Genomic DNA, 25,324 nt, shown 5'->3' with positions numbered 1-25,324 from the left:
GCACTACCAGTATAGTACAATTCAATGTTCCACCAGAGGGTGTTGTGCTGGTGGAGTAAACTCACACACTGTAGGAGAGGGGGAATCCTCATGTCCTTTTACAGCACAGGAGACACTGTCTGCAGGATCAAAGTAGTCTGCGTAAGAAAAAAATGTTTGTTCCTGGATTTTCTGTCCATTCTTGTACCAGATGTAGGAAGGACGATCAGGTAGGAGACAACTGCTGCTACAGACCAGTTTGGCCCAGAGTGAATACGACCTCGTCACCTGCACCTGGAGATCTGGATCTGTGAAGAACGAACATTTGTCTTTCCAGGCTAATGTGCTGATTCATACAGTGAACATTTGGAAATGATGAAAATGTTACCTATGACAGATAAAGTGACTCCAGGTGAGTTGGTGAACCTCCTGTTTTGTTTATTTTTGAATATGAACTTGTATTCAGCTGAGTCGCTGTCTCTCAGGTCTGCGATCCTCAGAGTGCAGGTCGTCTCATCACAATAATACTTGACACGATCTGTGTACTCCGGGTCTTCTCTCAGATCCACAGGTTCTTCATCCTGCGTTTCAGTGAACCACAATATTTTCTCAACCGTGACAGAGCGTCTTTTCACGGTGCGTGGCTGTCTGTAGGCGCAGCGGATGTCCACTGTGGATCCCCTCACAGCACAGATCTGAGCAGAAATGTAAGTCAGCTCTGCGTCCGTCTTACTCTGCAGCACTGCAACACAAAGGAAACTACAGTTTTATAAGAAAAGATGACTAACAATGACAACTGCTGATAAACTACAATCATGGTCTTTGTTAGTGAAGGGCAGAAGTCAGGATTATTAATCATACACACAGAAATGAGTCATGTAACACAATATATTTCATCCCCCAATAAATCTAGAAGCAAAGGACTGAGAGAAAACTTCCAACAACTTCACTAAGAGATAATGTAGACGTACAGTTACCTGACACAGAGAGGAAGAGGAGGACAAATCCACGAGCTGCTGCTGTTAAACCCATAGCTGCTCCTCATCTCTCTGTGTCAGGACACATCAGCAGGTAGAGCTGCACAGGAAAAATAACATGTTGAGTTTCAAAACAGCTCGATGTCAAGATGAAGAGGATGTGGTGATGAAAAAACAAAACCTGGTGGTTAGCAGTTCTGCATAAAACAAAGCTCGGTTTTCTCAGAGGTGGCGCAGCTTCCTCCTGCTTCATGCTACTGTAAAGAACTGTAAAAACTTAAGTCAGCACCTGCACTGCCTGTATCACAGCACCGCACTCCAACACTGTTTAGATTCAATTCAGTATGACGAAGCTTCACGGCCTGAGTTCATGTGAACAATATGTGCAAGTAGTTAGAGAAAAAAAACGACAAGTGGTGTAAATCAATTTTAACTGATTTATTGTTTTGTGCAAATATTTAAAAAACATTAAAACATCGCCATCTTAAAGCAACTCAACAGTGGTGTTAAGAGATAAAGTTTGTCAGAGAGATGATCTTTGGTAGTGTTTCCAGTAAATCCTTTTGATGACAGGTAACATAGTTCCCACAGAGCAGGAACCAGGAGTCCGTCAGGGTTTGTCTGGGATCCAGATGGAGCCTCCTCAGTGATGCTTCAAACTAATCAAACTCCTCTGAAGGTCTCCTCACAACACAAGTTTGAGTTTCACATGGATTTAATGCATCTTTCTGAGTTTGGGCTCTGGAGCCTGTAAAATCACTCCTGTCAGAGTCAACCTCTGACTTCAGTTGTCACAGTCATGTGACTCTCCCTCTCTCCCACACATTCAGCTGTCAGTACTCTCAGGCTGATCCCTCTCGTCCTCCGTCCTCCGTTCTCCACTCTGCTCCATGTCCTTATTGTCTTTGTAAATCCTTCGTCAGTGTGTGTTGGTGCAGGGGTTGGGAGGGTAGGTAATCAGGGTTGCCATGGTTTCTTGTTTTGACCTTGCTGGTCCGGTATGTGCCTGAAGCGACACCTGTCTCCATAGACGCAGCCTGTGGTCCGCCAGTAGAAGCACTCGTTTCCATTCATAGGCGCCCTCCGTCTGGACCTGCGAGGCCAGAACCAGAGGAGAGGATCATGCATCATGTGGGATTCTAGTGCACGGAGAGTGACACTGTCAATAACCACTCAGCTCAGTGTTCACGTCTGTGGAAGTTGGGCTGATGTTTAATGATCATAATGCCTGTCTGAAAACACAAATCTTCACCTAAGCTGTCACAGCGACATGTTTAACATTAATCCAACCCAAACTTTAACCAGAACTAACTAACTCCAACACCTTCAAACAACTCAAACACAGAAAATGACCTCACTCTGTAAGGACTCACTCACACCTGCAGCTTGAAGACATTAGAAAAATACAACAGCTCATAGATGAGCATAATATTATGAGTGAGTTGCTCAGTACCCTGTGGAAGCTGAGCTCTGCTGTGTTCCTGCAGCATTGGAGGTGAGGCCGGTGTTGGTCCTTTGTATGGAGGGCAGGGTCCGCTGAATCCAACGGTCCGGGTACCTCATCACCAGCTTGCTGCTCCCCAGCTCCACCCCCTGAGCAGGAGGACACAGTTCAATCTGCATGTTAATAAACTGGGACACTCAAGATGATGAACATAGTCGAGTTTTGTTCAGCCTGTCCGTCGCTCACCTGCAGCTTCTCCAGGGCTTTGGCAGCCATGTTGGAGTTCTTGAAGTTGATAAAGGCACAGAAGCGCTCATGAAGAACTCTGATGCTCTCTATTTCACCAAACCTGTAACCATGGAAACACAGAGCCTCTAATCTACAGCAAAGCAGTGTGGTGCAGACAATACTGTCATTATTATAATTACAGTCGTACAACAACCATTCCACTACTGTTAGCAGTGACACAGCTAGTAGCACTAGAGCTACTACTACTACAAGTTCTCATCAAAAAAGTTCCACTGCTTTAACTACTGCACTTCTACTGCTGACAGCAGCATCTACTACAACTACTAACACTTTATGTACAGTGTGGTGGTCATGGTGGTATTGATTGCTACCATCATTTCTTATTACTTTAATACCACCTTATTTCTAGTTTTAAGCAGTGAGGTTCACTTTCCTCTGTTGCTGTGTGAAGATGCAGATTTCAATGAAATGCTCGTTCATTATTTTCTGCTGTGATTTATTTCTTAAATCTGCATTTATAATAAGTTCCAGTGCAGCATTTGATTCTGAACTATCTTTGTTGAAACCACCTATAGCAGCATCAACTAAAAAGTGAAATAATAAACACACACACACACACAGTGTTTTTTTACATTTTGAAGAGATCCCAGAGGTCTTTCTCTGTAACTTCCAACGTAATGTTCCCAACCCACAGGGAGCGACAGCTCCTGGAAGACAGAGGAGGAGGAGGAGGAGGAGGAGGAGGAAGGATGAAAGGAAGGAGGAGTGAGAAAAGAGAGGGAGGAAACAAGGAGAGGAGCTGAACAGCTGAACATATATTTTTATTAAAAGATAGAGAATTGGTTTGTTTCATATTTAAAACAATTAAAACATTTTTTTCATTCAAACCCCAAAACATATTCTGTATTCCTAAGAATTTTAAAGACACAAGTTTGATTGATTTGATTGATAGATGTGTGTCGTTCATGGTCGCACAACTTACCCTCTCTGGTCCTCCACAGACGTGTGTTTCAGTGCTGAAAGAGGAGGAGACAGAAAAATCAGTGAGATGTGTTTTAAACGTCTCATCAGTGTGTTGTTCTCTGTGTTTCTGTGGCTCGCTACACTAATGTGCCGGCACTGTCTGATCTATAACATCATATCAATAAATTATTCCACAGTGGAGTCTGGCAACCTTTAAAATCATCTGCTGTTCGTGCTGTTAGTCTTGTTCTTTATTGAACGTGCTGCGTGTCTTCATTAGAATAAAGTGTAGCTTGCTGCTCGTCTTTCTTGTCCAGTAAACTGATTACATCTTTCTGTGCCTCTTAAAAACTGAGGTTTACTCATTTTAATTCTTACTATTGTAATTACTGTCAGTTTTATCCATTAACTGTATGTACAGTATATATATTTACTCTGCTTTGCTGCTGTGTCTCTTGGAGATGAAACTGACTGGGATCAGTGCTGCCTCTGTCTGGACGGACAAGATACTGCAGCTCCCTCTTACCTTTGACCTCAGAGGAGTTGAGGACCGCCTGAACGGTGTTGAACTTCTCCAGCAACAGTTTACTCTGCTCTTCTTCAAAACCCATCTCCTACAATAAAAAAGACAAGCCAGGAGTTCCTCAAGCATCTGTCTTTTTTTTTTTTAAACAAGACATTAAATCAACATTTTGACAGGAAGAACCATCAGATCTAAGAATCTCAATCAGTCTGAGATTCTCAGATGTGTAAAGAAATGAACTCCTCTCCTAAACTCATGGACATTGGTCATCAAACTATAAAATCTTACTTCCCTGTGTTCCTCCAGACTGTGGCCCAGCTCTACAAATAAGTGACAACTAAAGTTCAAGCTCAATGTGCTGCAACTTAAGAAAACACATGCAAACAGAAAAAAATCAAATAAATCCAGTAAATATTTTCATCAATTATAGCCTAATATATGTATTATAATAAATCCAAGCAAGTGCCTCTCAGCCGGGTTCATCACTTTTTGTGTCCCCTAGAAACACTTCTGTTAAGTTGTGAGTATTTGCACCACATGTGTTGTCAAATTGATGAAGTTGATGTAGTTCTGACTTTGTTTGTGTTTTGTCTGTTTGCATGTGTTTTCTTAATCTGCAGTGCGTTGAGCTCTCAGGGCCACTGTTGATTTAACATGTTGATATGATGCTATTCTTTCAGTTTGATAATAATGCATAAAGATTATTTCTGTACTTCAGTGCCCTTAAACAGGAGCCTGAAGGAAACTAAGTTGAGATGAACTGATTTCAGCTCCTGGTTTATGGACAGGCTTCAGCTGACTTGAATTCAGAAACTGTCCTTGCATCCTCGGGGGAAGTCAAGTCCTCCAGTCTGGTGTGAAGCTCCTCACCATGAGCTGCAGGATCCGGCAGGTATTGAGTTTACTGGACGCTTCCTTAATGTTCTCATCCAACTTCAACACCTGCTCCATTTCCTTCTCTGCCTCACTGTACCTCTGTAATGCCCCCCCCCACACACACACACACACACACAAACACACACACACACACACACACACACACACACACACACACACACACACACACACAGAGCTACACATGTTAGGGAGTCACAAAACCAAAACAAATGTTTAGTAGTTACACTACTTGTTAAAGGACCGGAGATAGTTAAAACATGCCTGTTTCTGTGGTTTTAGTTTTTATACAGGTGTGTTAAAAAAAATTCACTTTTTTTTTGTTGACATGTTTTTTTGTTGTACAGCAGTTGCTGACCTTTAACCCCATCAGCGCACACCCCTTACGGAAGTATCCCTTCGGCCAATCAGGATTTAGCTCAATGGCCCTCTGAGCGTCTGTTAGGGCGGAGGAGTACTGCTCCAGAAACCAGTAACAGTAAGAGCGATTTCCATAGAACCTGAGACACAGAGACACCAAAGTGAATGTGAAGGGGACAGAGGAAAGAGAGGAAGAATGATCAGGGGTGAACCAGGTTAGTGCAGTTGAGTTGGCGTCAGAGTTCACATTTCAGCTCACCTGTGGTCCCTGGGGTCACAGGAGATGGCTTCTGTAAACATGTGCACTGCCTGGCTGTACTGGCCTTGCTGGAACATCTGGATGCCCTGCTCTGGATATCGGACACACACACACATTGCACTTTTACAGTCCTGATCCGAGTCTGCAAATGTTGATAACTATGTATCTGAAACTGAAATAGCAGCTGTGACCTACTGAAATCTGACACAGCTTTTTACGATCATTTTTTTGCCTTTAATTTGACACACATGGTTAGAGAGAGACAGAATAGTCAGGGAGAGAGAGAGGCATGACAAACAGCAAAGAGAACCAGGACTGCTGCAGCTAGGACCAAGCCTTCGTGGTACGTGCTCTCCCAGGTGAGCCACTGGGCTGCCACACACAGCAGGATTATTGCACAGGGATGGCCACTTTAAAATGTGCAGCTTTATTTTGATGAAAGACATTTATTAGGCACTGAAATATTGGTTTCTCATGACTTGAGCTACTGATGCTCATTTTTTTTTGGGAGGGACAGTTGTGGATCAGAAAACTAGTCAGTAACTGGTGTGACCACCATTTTCCTCATGCAGTGCTATACATCTCCTTTGCACAGAGTTGATCAGGTTGTTCATTGCAAATTTCAGTAGAGTGACCTTTAGTAGCAATGTCAGTAGAAAAGACCTTAAAAAATTTAAGTTAATACTAATCTCTAACCTTTATACTTTGAAGTTTGACTCAACACAGCATTTTAAATACAATGACAAGCTAATGTATTTATGCTCATGTCATTAAAATAAAATATACTAATTATGATTAGATGGTTAAAGGAGCATGAAAAAAAGAGGAAGAATTTACTATAACAATGTGATCCTGTCATAAAAAGGGCACAAGGTAGATTTACCTGTCAGAGACTCCCCCTTCCTCTTCATTTCTTTTGCGTTCTCCCCCTGCAGTCACAACACAGTGTTACAGTGCTACAGTGCATGTTTCCACATCTTCAGCAAAAGACTAGAACCAGTGCTTGATTATCACTGGATCAGTGACTGGGTGGATGGGCAGAACGGTTTTATACTTTCAGTCCTGTGTGTTTGTACCTGGTTGTTCTTGGCCTCGTTCTCCTTGTTCTCTCTTGTGATCTGAGTTGCTCTGTTCTTCAGGCCTCTGAGTTTGATGTGGCTGGCAGCATTAGCCACAAATGCACTGCTGACGTCCCACTCTGGCTCCTGAAACACCAACAAGTAACACGAGACACTCAATACAACAGAGTCAGAATGTGATAACTACAGTTTGGGAAAAAAAAGGAAGACGCCTGAATGTTGAGTTCAACGTTCAGTAAATCAGTGTGGGTTGTTTCTGAAGGTCTGTATCAGTTATCCAGGTGCTATCATGTCTGGAGAAGCTGAGTCCAAAACACTGGGCTGCAGCTTTGCATCCACACAGATTCATTTGGAGCTGAACTGAGAAATGTTTTCAGTCAAAACTCAACTCCAAGGAAAGTGTGGTGTGCTTCATTCAGCTTAATTCATGTTCTTAACTGGTATGAACACAAGAGATGGTAAATTATGGTAAAGAGTACAGACAAGTCTATTTATGTCTAGCTGAAGTAGAGAAACTGGATTTTGTTTTTACCCCCTAAACTGCAGGACGACATTTTAACAGAAGTTTTAGAAAACTTATGTGAACATCAGATTTTTGTTTTTTTAGCTTCAGTCTGTTTAAGATGTGGCAGTGTGAAAATAAGAAAATAATAAACCACATGCAAAAATCCAAAGTCAACTTTTCCACTCTGGACTAGGCCAAGAAAAAACTAGACTTGCAGAGAAATTACACCAGGGTCCAAGTACCCGACGCGACTCAGAACCCTAGAATGACTTCACAACCTGGGACGATTGAGAAGCCAAGAGCATTATCAAACAGAGCTTCTGATGAAAATCACATTTTTAACCTTGTTAATGTCCATATGATGCTTTTTATATGATACAAGATGCATAATGAATGAAATAATCCGTCTGCTCTTTCACCTGGACACCTGGAGCAAGCAGATGGTGGGCGGGGCCAAGGCCTGATCCAGGTTTCTCAATGAGGAAGTCAGAGCAGATGAGCTTAAGATCCAATTTTCTATTTTTTCTTTCAGTTTTTATGTGGGAAAACCATGTTAAATAAAATATTAATCATGGCACAGGATTTTTATAGTTTAAAACATGCCTGAAGAGGAACTTTAAAAACAGCTTGTACGTAGGGGCAGGGTCAGATGCCTTCCCACAGTGGAAGATAGATGTACTGACATTTAACTTGCCCTTATTTTCTTGAAGACCCTGGTGAATGTGGAATGTGACGCAAGAAAACGTTAGTGTACTCTCTTCAGATCTGTTTGTTTAATGACTTTCACATAAATTAAGTTGCTATTCCACAGCAATTACATTTCATTAGGTGAATACATGAAACTTTAAAATGAGTGAGCAGAGACGAGAGAGTCGATGTCCTGCTTTAACACGACAGTCTAACACTTTGTAGGACAGTCAAATCATCAGGTCACTCTGTTGCCTCGCTGGTTTAAATGCTTGGTCACCAGGTTTTAATGTTCATTTTATTTTGAAGCAATGGATGAAACAATGAGCTTCAACCCACCTCCTCTGAGGTCCTGTGAGGTAACTGGCGGTTGCTCTTGTTCTCTGCAGTCACGAGGGCAGGGACTGATTCAGGGCTGCATTTGTTTCTGGGACGAACCGCAGTCCATTTCTCCTCCACTTTGAATTCGTCCTCACTGTTACTCTCTGACGCCGCTCCAGCCGCTTCTTCCTCTTCCTGTTACAAGTTAAAAGCATCATTAGAAAATTACATATTCTTACTGGGGTTTAGAGCCACCAGAATAACTGTTTTAAAGCATAACATGTAGATTAATGAGTGGTAGTGTACGTCTGTGTTATTAAGTCATATAATAATGATAATGTCATAAACTAACTCGTGTTGCATTTTTTCCTATGTTGACTCACAATGTTCAGTCTTATCTAAAGGTATTTTACTGTTAATGGAAATTTGTAATAATTTAATAAAAAAACATTACTATTGAATTTTACTGTACACATGAGCACAGACCTTTTTAACACACCCAGGTCTATGTTTACAGATGCACATGAATGCACCGAACATATGAACATAAATATGATTGTATAAACACACAGCAACATATAAACTCCACAAGGCTTCATAGGTTAAAGAAACAGAGAAATAACAGCTGAGGAGAAAAGACAGTTGTCACTCAGGCCCTTTGTGTTCTCACCTGCTCTAACACGTCCTCCATCCTCTCCTCCCTCTCCAGTTTCTTCCGTTCTTTCTGCCTCTGAAAGGAGAGTATGGACATGGTGGCTGTGGGATGGTACAGACACGTGTATGGACGCAGTCAGGTGTGTCATAAACAGTGAGGAGACAGGTGTGGGAACAGTTATGAAGAGGGTGTGGTAAAATGCATGAAGACAGGGGAGGAGGGAAAGGGAGACAGGTGAGGCACCACATCATGTGTGCTAACAGCAACTGCAGTGATGTGTGGAATGTGGCAGGTACATTTATTTAATTCAGCTTAAGAACCATGAACAGTAAAAGACACAGACGCATCCTTACATTTCCAGTTTGTTACTGAGTTTTTTTTTACCTGATTATTTTACAGTGGATGTTTAAGTGTTGTTATATGTCATTTTATTTTAACTGCTGCACATGTTGTAGTTTGTTCTGTATGATGTTTCTAACTTCAGATGTTTCTCCAAAATATAAAAGACACAAGCAGCCACCAGATGAATAAAGCAGGATTTATGTTAGACAACACACTGTATACTTCAGATAGAGATGAACTGAAATGAAAAAGTTGTGTTTTTGAATATATTGAATATTTTTAAATATTTTTTTGGGCTCCCTGTGTCCTTTAGAATTGATTTTCCTTCTGCTTTATACAAAGCTCTTAATGGTTTGACCTCTTTCATCACTGATTCTCTGTTGTTTTATATCAATCCATGAACCCTTCGGTCCTCTGCAACAGGGCTTATATATATTATATTATGAAGCATATAAGTCCTCCAAAATAAAAATTCATTCATTATGCACCTAAACTGTGGAACACTGTACCAAGAAATATTAGAGGGGCAAGCTCGACTGAAAATATACCAGTTCAATTTAACTTTTAATTAGTTCACATAGGTTTTTTCATTGTGTTCATTCTTGCAATTATTTTTTTCTTCGTTATTATAATATTATATTATAATAGTATATTGTTATTATTATTACTTTATTTCTTATCTTTATTTTTTTTATGATTTCCCATCTTAACTCCTTGTCTCCTACATTTGCCAAAGCACTTTGAGCTGAATCCTGTGTATGAAAAGTGATTCAAATAAAGTTCATTATTATTATTATTATTATTATTATTACTATTACTACTTGTATAATACTTTGTTATCTTTGGTAGCTGCAGTTCATGAGCATGAAGTATATTATCATGTCATGTCTGATAAGTTTCTGTTTACTCACTTTCTTTTTAGCTCTCCTCCTCTCAGCTTTCCTCCTTGCTCTCTCCTCATCATCCAGACCATCCTCATTGTTCAGCATGGCCTGGTCAGGACACAACAACACACACACACACACACACACACACACACACACACACACACACACACACACACACACACACACACACACACACACACACACACACACACAGTATTCAGGTATCTAATAGATGCCCATTTCTTTCACAACAGACACCTCTTCAGAACTGGCCTGCACATAAAACAATTTTACGTTAGGATTATTGCTGGAGTTTGTTAACACAGCAATAACCCTGAGAGAGAGAGAAGTTTTGTGACAAAAACGTCTCATAAGGAAACAATTAATTTATACATCTGGAGAAAAGTTGGCACCCTCCAAATGGGTCTCTATGAAGCTACGGAGTTTGAGTAGAGTGATACTGCATCTCCAGGCATCTGTGCAACTTTATAAGACAACAGAAAAGTATTTGCCTGTAGATGAAACTCTGATCTAAGTTTTTAGTGTGTTTTTTCTTTTTCTTTAAACACAGGCCAACTGTAGTGTTTCTATAACTGAGTACAAACTCATCCAGTAGTGTTTCAGTCTACCTGTGATGAGTCTTGGCCTTTTCTTTTGTCTGCAGGGTCAGGAGCGCCATCTTGAGCCTCCATCTCCTCTTCACCGGGCCCATCTATACATATACACACACACACACACACACACACACACACACACACACACACACACAAATATATTTTTACTAAATTTTGTTTTGTGAGGGCTGAGACAAACACCATGACATAGACAGATACTCTGGCAGTAGGTTTAAAGTCATCTCTTTAAAAACAGACATTTTGCTCTGTTTCTGTTTGTCTAGAGAGTGTGTGTGTGTTCGTGTGTGTGTTCATGTGTGTGTGTGAGAGTATGCGCATGTGTGTTGACTTGCAAAGCCTGACTGGCACATTTCCTATGCAAAACTAGAGAGGTGATCTTGTGGCAGCTTGTGAGTGGACGATGCAGAGAGAGAAAGAATGAGTGTGATTCCTCATTTAGTCTGATGCCTCTGCTCCTGTTTCTGAACAGTAAAAACTTCATGGGCAGCAATTCAGCTGAGAAACTTCCAAATGAAGGCAGAAAAATAATGTAAATTCAGCATAATCAGCACTTTCACAAATGCAAGAAGTGATGTTTATCTCACTCAGCAGCATGATCAGCTAACAGCCTGATGATAAATGTCCATCATCACATCGCTAACAATTCAACATGAACAGTGTCGGTCAACTCTGCTCTATAAACCTTAAAGAGCAATAAATATGTCAACATCTAGCTCCTCCTATATTTGTCTGACCTGAAAAACATGCAAATGACAAATAAGGTTTTTGTTTAATCTGCTCTGTTTCATACATACCACTGTTAGGAGAAAACCACATGGCAAAACCCATCTTATATAGTTTGTTCAACATGCTAACTATGTTTGGCTCAAATCCTCCCACCAGCTCACCTGCCATCACTTGGCAGCAAAATATGGACTCAACTGACATATTATTGTGTTGTATATTTCAAGTCCAATCCTTCCTAATTGTGAGTGGGTTGCCTGAATGTCTTTCAGCAACACAATTAATTTGTTTGTTTTTTTTACACCTAATGCACACTGTTGTTTTTTGGCAGCACTGACGGCCTGTTTCTTTTTCTTGCTCTGTTCCTCGGCCAAATCTCATCTAATTCCTTTTATGTCAAACTCGAATCACTGCCTCCACCAACCAGCCGAGCTGCAGGAAATATGGTCACACTCTCCCCTTCCTGAGCTACAGTGATGAATAATAGCCAGAAGTGTTTTTGCAGAACATTCTGATTTCACAGTGAAGTTGACCTTTGACCTTTTGGATATAAAACATCATCAATTAATTCCATCCTTACAGATATTCAAGTTAAATTGTGTCATAATTCGAGTATAAATTCATGAATCATGGCCAATAATGTTTTGGTTTTTTTTTAACTGTGACCTTTGGCCACCAAAATCTAATCAGTTCATCCTTGACGCCAAATAAATGTTTGTTTTTTGAAGAAGTTCAGTCAAGGCGTTACTGAGATATCCTGAGAATGAGAATGAGACAGACGGTCAACCCAAAAACATCTGCCCCTGGCCGTCAGCGGTGCTGAGGCATAACAAAGATTAAATTATTGCTAAAATTAGAGAATATCATCAATAAAGGAATCAACTGAAAGATTTGAATCCAAATTTTAACATCTTTTCACTGCTTCTTTAATATGTCATCATTGATTAATTAGTCCAAAAAATGTTTAAGCTGCAAGTTAAAATGCTACTTCAAAGTGTTAACAAGTAGAGAGTAGTATCAGTCTGATTGGAGAGGATGTATTCCAGCATCTGGAGCATGTTAAAGCGGCTCCATGCAAGTGTTTGTGTTGGAAATGGGAATCCATGCTTCTCTCATACCACACCAAGAGGCTGCCATGCCAGAAATATCTGAGGGCCTCTGGACAGATATAGTGCACCGCTACCTGGAAGCATTCTTGAACGAGAGATATTTCAATCTCTGGACCGTGTTATCCCACTGAGAATAATTCTGTTTTCAACATGTGAGCTGACATACATCTACCAACCAGCTCAGCTGCCATCGGCTACGCTATCATCAGAGGGCTGGTGGGAGATTTTCACTCAGCTGATGAGCACTGACTCTGCAGAAACAGATCAGTTACCATGAGCTCACACCAGCAGCAACAGGAAACAGAACAGACGGTTATTCTTCATTTCAAGTGACAGCTAGAGGATGAAGAGTGACGAAGAGCAGAGCAGCAGCTAACATGACCCTACCCCTCACTCTATGACAATATACTATAACTTCTGGCTCTTTGCAAAAACCTGATAAAAACCATTGGATCAGATTTTTTAACTGTCAAATATCAATTTCAGTATCAACAGCAAAAGTCCTGTAAGTCAGGTTCTACTTCCAGTGAATTCAGGTGAATTCTGAAATTGATCAAATCTTATAATATGTTTTACTATAATCTGCAGATAATTAATATGTAGAAAAAACTGTTCAACCGGTCCTCTGCTTTGTTTTTTTTCTTCCTGCTCTTCAACCACTTCTCCTCCCACAGAGTTAAACATGGCCTCAGGAACAATACAAGTTGCGGCACCGTTAAAGTTTTGATTTGAACAACTACCAAGTAACCGTCAAGATGAGCGTAGCTTGATTATTTATGCCAAAATGCTGGTTGTATTCTGTGTAGTTAGACAGCTGACACAGGTTGAATAAACAAAATACAATATGCAAACTAACTCAAGGGATTTAAATAACTTAAAGTTTACCAGCCTTTTCTACTGAGATCAGTGTCTGCCTGTTGTCCTGAGTGTTTGTCTTTCTCTTCCCAAATTTATCACGACTTACAATTATCAGACCTGATACAGCAAAATTTTAATGTTTTAATGTTTAATGTAATTAAGTGAAACTGGATTTCTGCCACAGACGCTGCCTACAGGCTGCACTTCCAGAACAATCTGGAAACAACCACGGTCTCTCCTGCCCTCACAGCAATAAGAGGATCAGTCAGGAAACAGGTTCTCAGGTCTGGAGTTAAGTCAGAGAGGATACTGGACAACAACTCTGTTTCATGAAGTCTCTTATCTTATCAGCCAGCTGCAAAAACCTCTATGAAACCCTCAGTTCTCTCGAGGCCAGGGTTGCTGTCGCTGGCCAAGACATGACATGTAACCATACCTTTTTGCAACCCTTTCATTCTGGTGACATACAAAGAATTATGTGTGAAAAGCTGAAGAAGATGCTAAAATGTTTTATGTCTCGCTGCCAGTTTGCATTTGACTGACTGAGAAGACAAAGGTGGGAAATCTGCCTAATTCTTCTTCACTTGGTTTGTCTCCGTCCTTGGTGCTAAACACGAGTTACTTTAGGTTTTTATTGGTTTTACTTTTACTTTCTGTTCACGCTAACCTACCAAGTCCTTCTACAGGTATTACATTAACTAAATGAGACACACTTATTGAAACTTCCTGCATATTCAGGTGATATTTAAATGTTTTCAATTCTCCAGTCAAAACCTGTATGTACAAATCAAACAGACATAAATGAACACGGGAAAGAAATAGTGTTGTTCCAAAACCAATACTAGTATCAGTCAACTAGTGTAGGAAGATTTATTTCTTTATGACTGACAGTTAAATAAGATAATAAAAGAAAGATTCTATGGCATCCATACAGAGTAAGTAGTACACAGGTGTTCAATCTTTTTTTTTTTTTTTACATATTGGAATCAGATCAGTACTCGGCATCGGCTGATATACGAGTTCAGGTCCCGGAATTGGTATCAGGATGGAAAAAGGCTAAAGCAACAACAAATTTTAAAAGAACCAAACCCGGTTCCTTTTCACAACAACATTGACAAAAATACATTTGCAGCTAGGTGTTAAAATTATTAAGTGGTAATAATTTAGGCTGTTTTAAAAACTTAAAATGAAAGTAAGAACAAAAGACAGCAAGAGCAAAAACTTTTACACTGAAGGATGAAAAAACAGGAAATATACACATGCTAATAAATCTTTATAAATGATCTTTGTTTGCTGATAACAAATGATCACATTAATGATCATGGTTAAAATATTTGGAAGAAGGTATGAACTGTGCCCTACTATATTCTGAGTGCAACCAGTGTAAAAGCTGTCATCAGCACGCTACAGGTTTCATTTCCTTTATGAAGTGAAACTGCTGAGACAGAGAAATAGGCTGTGGTTGGGATAAATGTAACATAAAAAGCACTCAGACGGAGGATACTGTACAATCAACATTCTTTTTCCCTCAAATTCAAGATGTTGACAGATGAAAGCTGGGGGGAGAAAACTCTGTCCAGGAATAGACCGTCTGTTCAGGAGCTTCTGGAATGAGCAGAAACTGAATCTGCTTGGCATTAACAGCCACAACACCACCTGACTCACAGCGAGAGCCGAGGCAGGTGAACAGGAGAAAGAACCGGAGCGAGGGAGGGAGGATGTTTGTGAGGGTGTAACACGCGTGTTTTTAAACAACCATCCACATTTAGCCGAAGCCAAATTACAGGTTAGTAGCTGAAATACACCCCGACATACCATCAGTTACATGAGAGCAGCCTATAGACGACTCCACCAACCATTTCACTTTTTGGTGGTGCACTTTTGAGCAGAGCTGCCTTTCATGCAGTGGCAGACTCAAACTGAACTGAGATGGTCAGCAGTCGCCCTTTTGAACAGATGGAGGCAGAATGTGTGAGTGTGGTTGAATAAAAATCTCTCTCTATGTCAAAAATTGTCTGTGACTGATTTGTACAGCTCTAAGTTCAGGTGTGAACACAACCAGTCAGTGTGTCAGAGGGTGTGTATGATGATCTTCAACCTAATAATCACACTGGATTACTGTTTCTTTTGGCACTATCATTATTATTATTATTCTCTTATTATCACTGTGTTCATCCATCTAATGCTTCCACTGCTGCAGGTTATTTATGTAGTCTAGAAACAGTTGATTTGTTGTTGGAGGTTTAGTTGAAAGGTTAGGAATATCTGTGTGCTCCATGTTGAACAGATTCAGTTGGAGCCTCCATCCTTCATCCACACTTATTCTAAAAATATCTGACTATACAGCTGAAAAGTAGGCTGCTATTTTGGCGTGAAGAATAACTGGAAGTAATAATTGGATAATCAACATGTTTTTCAAGCTATACTGCATTAATCACAACTACAACACTTGGAGGTGCGGAGGAGGCCTTTGTTTCAGTGCGCACAGCTGTTTTCATGACGCAAAACGCGCTTACAAGACAACACATGTCAGACAATCACAGGTTCCTGCAGGTATTTTTAGAGGAGAACAGGAGCAGATTTTGGAGAAAATTCACTGAAAATACCAAGATCTCGATTCACCCTAGAACCATGGACGTATTTGAGCTCTGGATTCTCTCAGGTGCAGACCTGTAAAGATGCTTTCAAGCTGCATGAGGTGAATTTTGTGTAATTATGTGATTTTGTAGTGTGTGTTTATTTACTGTGACCTGCCAGCGTAACAACCCTGCAGGCGTTAGCTCTGTCTGACAAACATACACCAACTGTGTGTGAATGTGCTGCGTGGCCTCAACATGGAAACAGACTCATGTGACATCAGGGTGGGGCTCCCCACTCGTCAGCAGAACTAAAGAAGCCTCTTGGACATCAAGACACCTTCAAGTCTACAATTTCAGTCCAGTGGATTGTTCATTTTGTCTTGACAAGTTGTTTCTGTTATTCTACTCCAGACTCTCTCCGTTTTCCTCTCTGTGCCTTCGTGAGGTCGGGACATACAGCTTTGGGATAAGTAAATTATCTCGTCAGGTTAAAAGATTTTGTTTGCACAACCTAAAAATATCCAGATCTGTCTGTAGATGTGTCATGTCTAGAATTCACTGTGTGAATGTGAACAAAGATATCTTACTCAACTTTCCTGCAGGAATAAATGTGAAAAAGTCCAACTTACTGTTTCCCAACAGTCACGCACATTTTTACACAAAGCTCTCCAAAACAATCTGTGCACAGCAAAAAAGAAAAAAGAAAAAAATACCACAAGTATTCCTGATCACAATTACCATCACATATTGTTTTGATTTGAGAATAGACCGCCCCACGACCATCAACAGAACTCACCAGGGGAAAAATGCTCGTGTCACTGCAGTCATGTGATGACTTTTAATATCTCTCTGATGATGAATACACACTTTGACATGATTCACTGAGGTCTTACTGGTTTTCATTCATCTTTGATTTGTGATATTTACTCAGCAGATTAAACACCATGGAAACTTTCACATTAACAATGAAAGACAACAAAAAAAGTTGCTTGCCAGGTTTCCACATGCAGAAGAACATTGTGTGCATGTGAGCTCATGTGTAATCGGTGTCGGCGGACTTGCAGTTCTGCGAGGAACCGCCACAGACAGTAGGATTTAATAATGCTAATGCTTGCTGCTTTATTTCAACGACAAAAATGTTGGGGGGGGGGGGGGGTAGTCGAGAATGAGCTGTGTGTAACAAACCATGTGTTACTGTTTGATATGAAAACCACCTGTGCTGAACTGCGGTTCGTAAGGCTGCCAAACGGGGCGGCCTTGACAGTTTCCTCCCCTCATTCAAACACACACCCACGTTAACACGCACAACTCTCTCTCTCTCTCTCTCTCTCTTAACATCAGTGTTTTCAGTTTTTCTGTTTACAGCACATGCAGAATAAATGATGAGAATACTTTCGGAGAAAATTGAGATTTCACGTCTAGTTTTGTACTTTTCTGTCTAATGCAACGTGCGAGTGAGAAACCTAAAAACTGAAAATCCACAATTTTTAAGTGTTGAATATTCAGGATAAATAACTCACATCAGGAAGGAGAGACAAACCTACGACACAAACCTCTGTTGTTGACAGTCAATTGCAGTGTTTTCCAGGATATTTATATTCTCAAATAAAAAGTTATAAATCAAATAATGGCGGTCAGTGTGAACAAACAAAGCTAAAGGCAAACAGAGGCCACACAACACCACAGTCATGCAACACTCACCACTCTGAATTTATCTCCAACAGAAGTGCTGTTCTCACACACTGTTTGCTGCCATCACTGACATGTTGCACTTCCTGTGGCTGTTTCATAATATGAGTCTTCCAGGAAAGCCTAGGTGGTAAGCCACCTGAACGGCTGGAAGGGTCTTAATGTGAAACAACAGTGAAGCAACAACAGCGGTAAATGGAAACAATTCAGAACATAAAGAGTCCTCCTACAAAAATCTGAACAAAAATACCTATGGAATGAGAGGAAAATGTAAAAAAAAAAAACCCAGTTTGTTTATGATCATATCCTGTAAGTTTTCCCCCAGGAAGTTATTTATTCTGAGGTGGTAAGGCGCCCAGACCCTTACACGTCTCATCTTATGATCAATATTGTCGATAGATGACAGCCTAAAAGATAGCCAAACTAAACCCAGTATAATTCCTTTTACTGTGCATGGCACATCTGCAATTTTCTCCGAAGGTTAATATGATGTTTCATGAAGGTTTCATCATTTTCTATCATGTTAGTGGAGGAGGTCTTTGTTTTAGGCCACATGGCCCACACCCACAATAAATCACATACAGGCCTGGTTCTCCCTCAGTTCAGGTTAGTAAAGACTCTGGTCATTAAGTAAGAACCCATGATATGTTAAAATTACAAAGAAAAATGTTCAGTATCTGTGGGGGTCATATTTCAAATTTTGACATGTTTACATCTGTTATGTGATAAGAGAGCAGCTTCCATTCTTTCATCATGACTGAAACAAAATAAGATTTCAAAACTGAGATATGGGGTGGACCTTATATTATGCTGTGAGAAGACATAAAGTTATCAACTGTGACATATTTTGTCATAACATTTCTTTTATGAAAGCTACATACATCCATTTAATAGCATTATTCACAATGCTGACTGCAATACTGGTTATTTAATTTATTATCAATTTCTCAATTGATTTTCCAGAAAATAATATCACATATTAAAGACCCCCCTCTGATGAAAAGCAAGTGTTTAACCTTGCTAATGGCCATATGATGTTTCTTATATAACATAAAACATATCATGAGTGAAATAATGAGTTAGCACTATGACTGAGTGTTTCCACCTTGAACTGCAATGAACCAATGACAGCAATGAACCAATGACTCATAAGAACAGATTAAGACAGCCAGGGATTCACACGTCATAGAACCTAAGGAACCAATCCTGTCAACCTGTGGGGACGGGGGGCGGGGCTAAATAAACCTGAAGCCTTGTCAGTACAGACAGCCAGAGCTTTAGCACAACCGCTAACACTGTGTCAGCCACTGCCAGTTACAAGCTAACAAACAGCATAAATAAATAACCACACTAACCATTCTGATATGTCTCCTGGTCGCAGTCCACAACAAACCTGAGTCTGGGTCTGACTGAGGCTCAAACATGTGGCTGGGTCTCTCTGATGTTTCTTCTAATGCTAACCATCTGGAGAGGAACTTCAATATATTCAGTCAGACTCAGTTACAGTTACATATAAGTGATTGGACCTGTAATTTATATGTCTTAACACCTGTAAACAACTATATTGTGAAATAACCACAATAACTAAAGATAAAGATAAAATTCAAAATAAAAATGTCTATGCACATAGCACAGATAAACCAAAAGGTGATATGATTGTTAATACAAACTACATCAGCACTAACATTCAAAACGCTCTCTTTCTCTTTCTCTCTCTCTCTCTCTCTCTCTCTCTCTCTCTCTCTCATTAGCCAAATCATTTCAAGGAAAAGGAAGCTCAAGGCTAATGAGTGTCCACGGTGAAACTGCCCCTCCTTCAGCCTGTGCACCAAACAAGGCACACACAGGCACACACGGGCACACCCAAGACACGGAAACAAACAAAAACTAAACCTACACACATGACAAGAGTAGTAGTCCAAACTGAAGTGCTCTTCCTCTGACTCATCAGCAGATATTTGATCTACGCTGGAACAAGACAAACAGCTGTAATTCCCCGCTGTGGTGACATCACATGAAGTGACCTGACGTCTTCGAATGTCCACGAGACGTTTCTCTGTCAATGCTGCATTCATTTCTATCGTTTTCCAGAGCTTTCAACCATATCTCCCAGTCTTTATCAGACCAAACTCCATCCACTTAAAGAAGAATGTTAAATGTGTCAGTATGTTGTGGTTTGGAACTGTGTATGAAGACTGTGGGGTGTGGCTGAAAGCTCTGGAAAAAGCTGGTAGGTAGACGTTGAGTCAAGATTATTTTGTCAAATCAGTGATCATATCACAGCTGACTGAGATAAAGCCACATATCTTTCATACCTCCACTCTAGAGCTCATGGAAAATAATGATGAAGAACGCAACAAGTGGTTAAAAGGCTCTACAAAAAGCTAGTAAGTAGGCCTTGAGTCAGGATTATTTAGTCAATTCAGTGATCATAAAGCAGCACTGATTACGTTAAAGCAACAACTTACACCATTTTTAAACCTCTAGAGCTAAACAACCACAAGATGCAGTTGAAAGCAACAAAAAAAGCTAGCAAGTAGACCTTGAGTCAAGATTATTTAGTCAAATCAGTCATAATGGTCGGTGAATGACTTTTAGCAACACATTTATCACAACTAATGGTTTTTCAAACTGTCAAGCACATGGAAAAATAATGAAGACCTTTATATGTGGTTGAGAGCTCTGCAGAAAGCTAGTAAGCAGACCTTGAGGTTTTTTTTATTTATTTATTTTTTTTGTCAAATCGGTGATCACAATGTTTTTTAAAACACTAAAGCTGATGTAAAGCAATGATGAAGACCACAGGATGTGGATAAAAGCTCTACAAAAAGATTATTATGTCAAACTATTATTTGACTAAATAATCTTGACTTAAGGTCTACTTACTTGCTTTTTTGTTGCTTTCATCTGCATCTTGTGGTTGTTATCATGACTCTGCATTAGTTCTATAGTTTTAAAAATGATATAAGACATTAGATATCACGGTTTCTTACTAAAAAAAAAAAACACATTAAGCAATGTGAAGAGATAACATGACAGCAAAGTGAGAAGCACAGTGTACCAGAGTGAGACAGTGAAGGACAAGAGGTACAAATAACACTGTGGGAAACTCACACTGACGTGAAATAAACCCAGTTTATGTCTGCAAGAAATAAATGACCGGAAGAGAAGATTGTGTTTAGGATGATGCAGGAAAGCTCAAAATTTGATGAAGATTTTTGCTGTTTTCAGGAGGCTATAATGAAAGTCATTAGTCTCTCTCTAACGTTTTGAAGCTTTGTTACAAGAGCAAGTAATAAGTGGGTTCAACGACACATTCGTGGACTTTAATGAAGACCTGCGTTAGACAGAAAAACTTCTTGTCCATGAAGATAATTTTCACTTATCACAGAGTCTAAAACTAGCATTATTATGGACATGATAAATGCCAAGATGCTGCCTGACTGACATAACAAAAACTGGACACTCTGCTTTTATGTGTTCCTCACATGGGAGTGGTTATGTTTATGCTAATGATAGTATACAAAAGAAGACTGTCACATTTGATATTTGTAGTCTCCCTCAGCTGAATCTTTCCTGCCCTGATCTCTGCACTTCACAATCAAAGGTTAATATTTGTATTTTGGGACATCATGCTTCCATCATGGGACAAGGTTGAGTGATGTAACATTTACAAGTTCAGGGATTCCACGAGGAAAGTGTTTTAGTCTTTGCTGTGTGATATATCAGCTCATTTCCCTTAATATTTAATATTTTATTTCAAGTGTTTTATGTTTCTATGAGTGTCGAGGAAGTGATCTTTGTTTAAGGGAAGTAGACCCTGAACACTGTTCCTCACTACTTATCACATTAAGTATTTTTTCACAGGTTTCAATCAAGGATTATTTCTGAAACATCTTTGCCTAATATTCAGCCTTATAGGCACTATGAGCTCTACAGCTGACTTGGATGTACTGTACTGAAGCAGGTTCATGTCTATTAACTGTTTGGTAGGTTTGGTGGAGATATCAATCAGGCTTTAATGCAACCTTAGCTACATGAATGCCAGAGTTATTTTTAATCGGCACTGACCAATGACGGTACTTAAAGCTGCAACTGTGGTCAAACCAGTTTCTGTGCATTCTTCCAGGGTTACTGCACAACTCATTTGCCAGTCAAATATTTAGTTGGGTTTATGACAAGCTGCCAGCTGAATCGTAACATAAACAACAGCACAAATTAACTCAAATTTGGTTGTTGTAAGAGTCAAAACACGAAGAAACACAAACCACGACGACAGCAGCCCAAAACTAAAAATACTGCAAAATAAAGGGCTAAAATATGAACCACATAGCGTTTGAAATGAGTGATTAAGAATGTAACTGCGTTGTGAGAAAGGCAGATTTTCTACCTGCAGTTTTTGACAATGGAAGGCTAAATTTAAAGCAGACAGTTACCAGTACCTCCGTTTTCATCTTCAATGACTACAGAGTTGGGGTTTGCTTTGGTATCATAGACATTACTGTTCATGACTTTTTGACTCCTGATACCATTTTCCACACCATGACTCAGGTTATACACTGATACAGAGGAACAATCCAGTACCAGTGCTCTCTTTTAACCTGATTTAGAATCTGTAAACATTGGTCCAATTAATGTTTAATATATTTAAATAAATTTTACGTAATGTGGCAGGAGGCAAACTGAGTCAACGATCCAGTGAGACCTACTGTATGCAGCTCAATCACTGTATTTTATAATGATATTGCCAAAGGAACTGTATTTAATCTGATGTATTGGATTGTGAATCCCTACGAATGTGACGTGAGGTCGGGTTCAGGTTAAGATAAGAGAGAAACACAAAGTGACAGGGAAGCGAACATCAATACTACACTGATTATAACTTGCATCTTGCCGACTGGCGCTTCTGGCATTGCATTTCAGAACCCAGCAGCAGGCATGATAAATTCACTCTCAGGAAAATACTACATTAAAGTACAAAAAATACATACATACATTTGTGTGTTTCACCAAACCTCATTGGTCTTTCTATAAAATAAAAGTTACTGTTCCCCTTCTCTCTAGGAAACTGGGTTTTTTTTTTTTTTTTTTTTTTTTTTTTTACACATAACAAACATTCACTGTCAAAAGCTAAAACTAGCTAAAAACTGAATATCTTTGTCCCACCAACACAGGAAAACAAACAAACAACACATGTAAAATAAAACTGGGAAGCTCATTTCTCCCAAAACAATAAAAACCCACAAAATGTCACTGAAAATTAATTCATTTTAACCACTTAGTCATGTATTCAGTTGCTAGCAGAAGACAAGGTGGTGTCCACAACACTAAATATCTCCATTTAAATTCAGTCTACAGCTCCTGTGGCCTGTGTTGGCCATTTTTAAATCCTCTTCTCAAACTATATTTAGCTGTATTGGATGTTATGTTAATTTTAACGTTTGAGATAAAATCATAAAGCTAAACTCCACTTAGCAAAGTGAGTGTCCAACTAATCTGAGGGTAAAAAGCAGAAGTCGTTACCGGCTGAGCGGCGGTTCACTCACCGCCTCCTAAGCCCAGCAGCCGGCAGATATCTCTGGTGAACTTCATCCGGTTTTCCCGCCCAGCATTATCAGGACTCACTCTCAGTAAAACTTCAACTTCAACACCGCACAACACGACGCGTTTTCGGGCTTCATCCAGCGCCGACACCTCGCCGGGGAAGCCGCCGGTTCCTGAGAGCCCTCGGTGGCCCCGCTCCGCTGCGCCCGCCCAGCCGCCACTGTCGAGCTAACCGCCGTTACCGCAAACGCAACTTCCGGTTGTGGCTTTCAACAATAAAACAATGACGGGTACAATTAGAAGATGAATTGCGGCCGCAACTATCAAAATAAAACCGCAAAGGAACTGAAAGTAGACCTCCCACTGTGGTTTAACATCAAATGATTAACCCTATAATGCATCAAATTTGATACAAGCATTTCTGAGACCTATTGCATCACCTTATGGTAAAAACTCAAAACCCTCTTGTATCCAATCTGACACTTGTCTTCCAGCCCCCGGTGGATCCCTTTATCACTACAACAATTCAAACACAGCACATGGGACAATCCAGGTTGGCCACCTTCAGATAGTTCCCAACTCACTGGATCAAGGTCAAGAAAATTGCGATTTTTACGATTTTCCAGTGACATTTTCTTTGAAACTTTTAGTAATATTCTACCATGAACACTTAATCTGTTGAAGCAAGTTATAATTACATATTTTTTTGCATTTTAGTATGTAGTAAAATCGTGTATAAAATTTGGAAAAACCTATATGCAAATAATTATTTTTTTTTTAAATTTTGTGAAAGGGCCAAATAAAGGTTCCGGATTCAAGAAATCAGAATTTTCTGTCCATTATTTCTGGGGTCAGGCATTACAGGGTTAGGGATCAACGATTAATTCTCAATGTAATCTCTCTTTTCTAAATTAAAAGTTCTCCTGCTCTACCGCACTTTTATTTTCCTCATTGAATTTGGGACAAGTTAGAACTACTGCTATGAAACGATATTTTAGTCATTGTTCTGTGTATTTGTATTTTATTCCATTTTTATTTTATTTTACTTTATGTATTTAGAGAGTAAATGCAATTATATCTTTTTGTGTTTTTGTATTTTCATTTTACTTTATTATTGTAATCATGTATTTCACATATCATTTCCTAGACAGAAGCTTATATGTAACTGAAAAATTATGTAATCTGGTATAAACTGAGTATAGGTACTACAGAGACAGTGTTTAAATAGTGCATTTCAAATATAATTTGAAGTGTACCATCTGAACCTACAGTGCAGTGGCAGGTGAGCTACATGCAAAAAATATTGAATATGTCTGCAAGGAAGCATACAATTAAAAAACATTAAATATAAACTGCCTTAATTTTTTCTTCTTTTTTTTTTCAAGGAAATCCAAAAGTAGTACCAGTACAGGAGTTCCAGAACTTTGTGTGTATTTTCCCACAAGGGAAAAAGTGACTAGTCTTGCCAAGGAATGGAAAATATCCTGGGAACGACAAACTGTAAGCCATCTGGTATTTCCTGGCATGGTAACCCACTTAAAACTGGAAAGCATTGGTCTCTGGTCTGGATGGAATGAATATTTGTGGGTATAGATAAAACCATTATGAAATGCAAGACACTGCAACGTCTAGACTGATACCTTTGTCCACTGTATGTTTCCAGGCAAGAGCATAATCTAGTTCGGTGCAACATAACCAACTGCTACACTCAAAAAAATCAGTTATGTGTTGAATACACATTAGATTATTAAATGTACTCTTGAACATAAAATTAAAGCCTGTATAATACTTAGTCTGACATACAGCATTAAGCTTTCAGGAGCAATTTCTGAAAGTATTTCTAAAAGCTTCATGTTGCCACAATCGGGATGATTTTAACACTATATCAAGCCATCAGTCACACAGTAAAGTGTCCCCAAAATCTAAATTTACAAAGCTCTCTGTGTAAATGCTGTGACGCTGACATAGTTGAGAACCTTGTCAGTTAATTCAATCAGACTAGGGCATCACTGAAGTGGGAGAAAAGTACTGGTCAAATCTATGATGCATATGGGCATCGTATC

At 39.6% G+C, this 25,324-nt stretch overlaps 2 protein-coding genes and 1 long non-coding RNA gene across 9 annotated transcripts in view; 1 reads left to right on the top strand and 2 right to left on the bottom strand.

Moving 5' to 3' along the window:
- The window catches only part of LOC139636157 (B-cell receptor CD22-like), a 29,470-nt gene extending 28,231 nt beyond the window's left edge, over positions 1 to 1,239 (bottom strand). For all 5 annotated transcript variants that reach the window (XR_011694350.1, XM_071503936.1, XM_071503934.1 and 2 more), the window contains exons 1-3: positions 957 to 1,239; positions 368 to 721; positions 66 to 287 (exon numbers count right to left, since the gene is read on the bottom strand). Coding sequence is in view for 4 of the 5 variants with exons in the window: in XM_071503936.1 (XP_071360037.1) it covers positions 66 to 287; positions 368 to 721; positions 957 to 1,011 (631 nt within the window). In the remaining variant the exon portion in view is untranslated. The remainder of the gene's footprint in view (positions 1 to 65; positions 288 to 367; positions 722 to 956) is intronic.
- Positions 147 to 4,206, top strand: LOC139636161 (uncharacterized). The gene is made up of 3 exons (XR_011694351.1): positions 147 to 391; positions 543 to 686; positions 4,074 to 4,206. It is a non-coding gene; the product is annotated as an uncharacterized lncRNA (long non-coding RNA).
- On the bottom strand, positions 1,380 to 23,514 carry LOC139636159 (stress-induced-phosphoprotein 1-like). 3 transcript variants are annotated; one of them, XM_071503945.1, is made up of 16 exons: positions 23,264 to 23,514; positions 10,754 to 10,836; positions 10,149 to 10,229; positions 8,911 to 8,970; positions 8,259 to 8,435; positions 6,725 to 6,853; positions 6,532 to 6,577; positions 5,649 to 5,739; positions 5,388 to 5,529; positions 5,006 to 5,110; positions 4,139 to 4,226; positions 3,632 to 3,665; positions 3,282 to 3,356; positions 2,647 to 2,749; positions 2,410 to 2,549; positions 1,380 to 2,095 (listed from the first exon to the last, which is right to left on the bottom strand). In XM_071503945.1, exons 1-16 carry the CDS (start codon positions 23,307 to 23,309, stop codon positions 2,077 to 2,079), a joined length of 1,419 nt encoding a protein of 472 aa, XP_071360046.1. In that variant the 5' UTR covers positions 23,310 to 23,514; the 3' UTR covers positions 1,380 to 2,076. The 3 variants fall into 3 exon arrangements, with proteins under 3 accessions (XP_071360046.1, XP_071360045.1, XP_071360044.1); XM_071503944.1 differs by having other exon boundaries at positions 1,380 to 2,049; positions 23,241 to 23,512; XM_071503943.1 differs by having other exon boundaries at positions 1,380 to 2,049; positions 23,264 to 23,512.
- Positions 23,515 to 25,324: the final 1,810 nt, after the last annotated feature.

This window comes from Trachinotus anak, unplaced genomic scaffold (assembly GCF_046630095.1).
Source record: "Trachinotus anak isolate AG129_WGS33_773 ecotype Australia unplaced genomic scaffold, CSIRO_AGI_Tana_v1 ptg000019l, whole genome shotgun sequence".
NCBI lineage: Eukaryota > Metazoa > Chordata > Actinopteri > Carangiformes > Carangidae > Trachinotus > Trachinotus anak.
The sequence above is the reverse complement of the archived record's forward strand: the minus strand, read 5'-3'. Positions and strand labels throughout refer to the sequence as shown.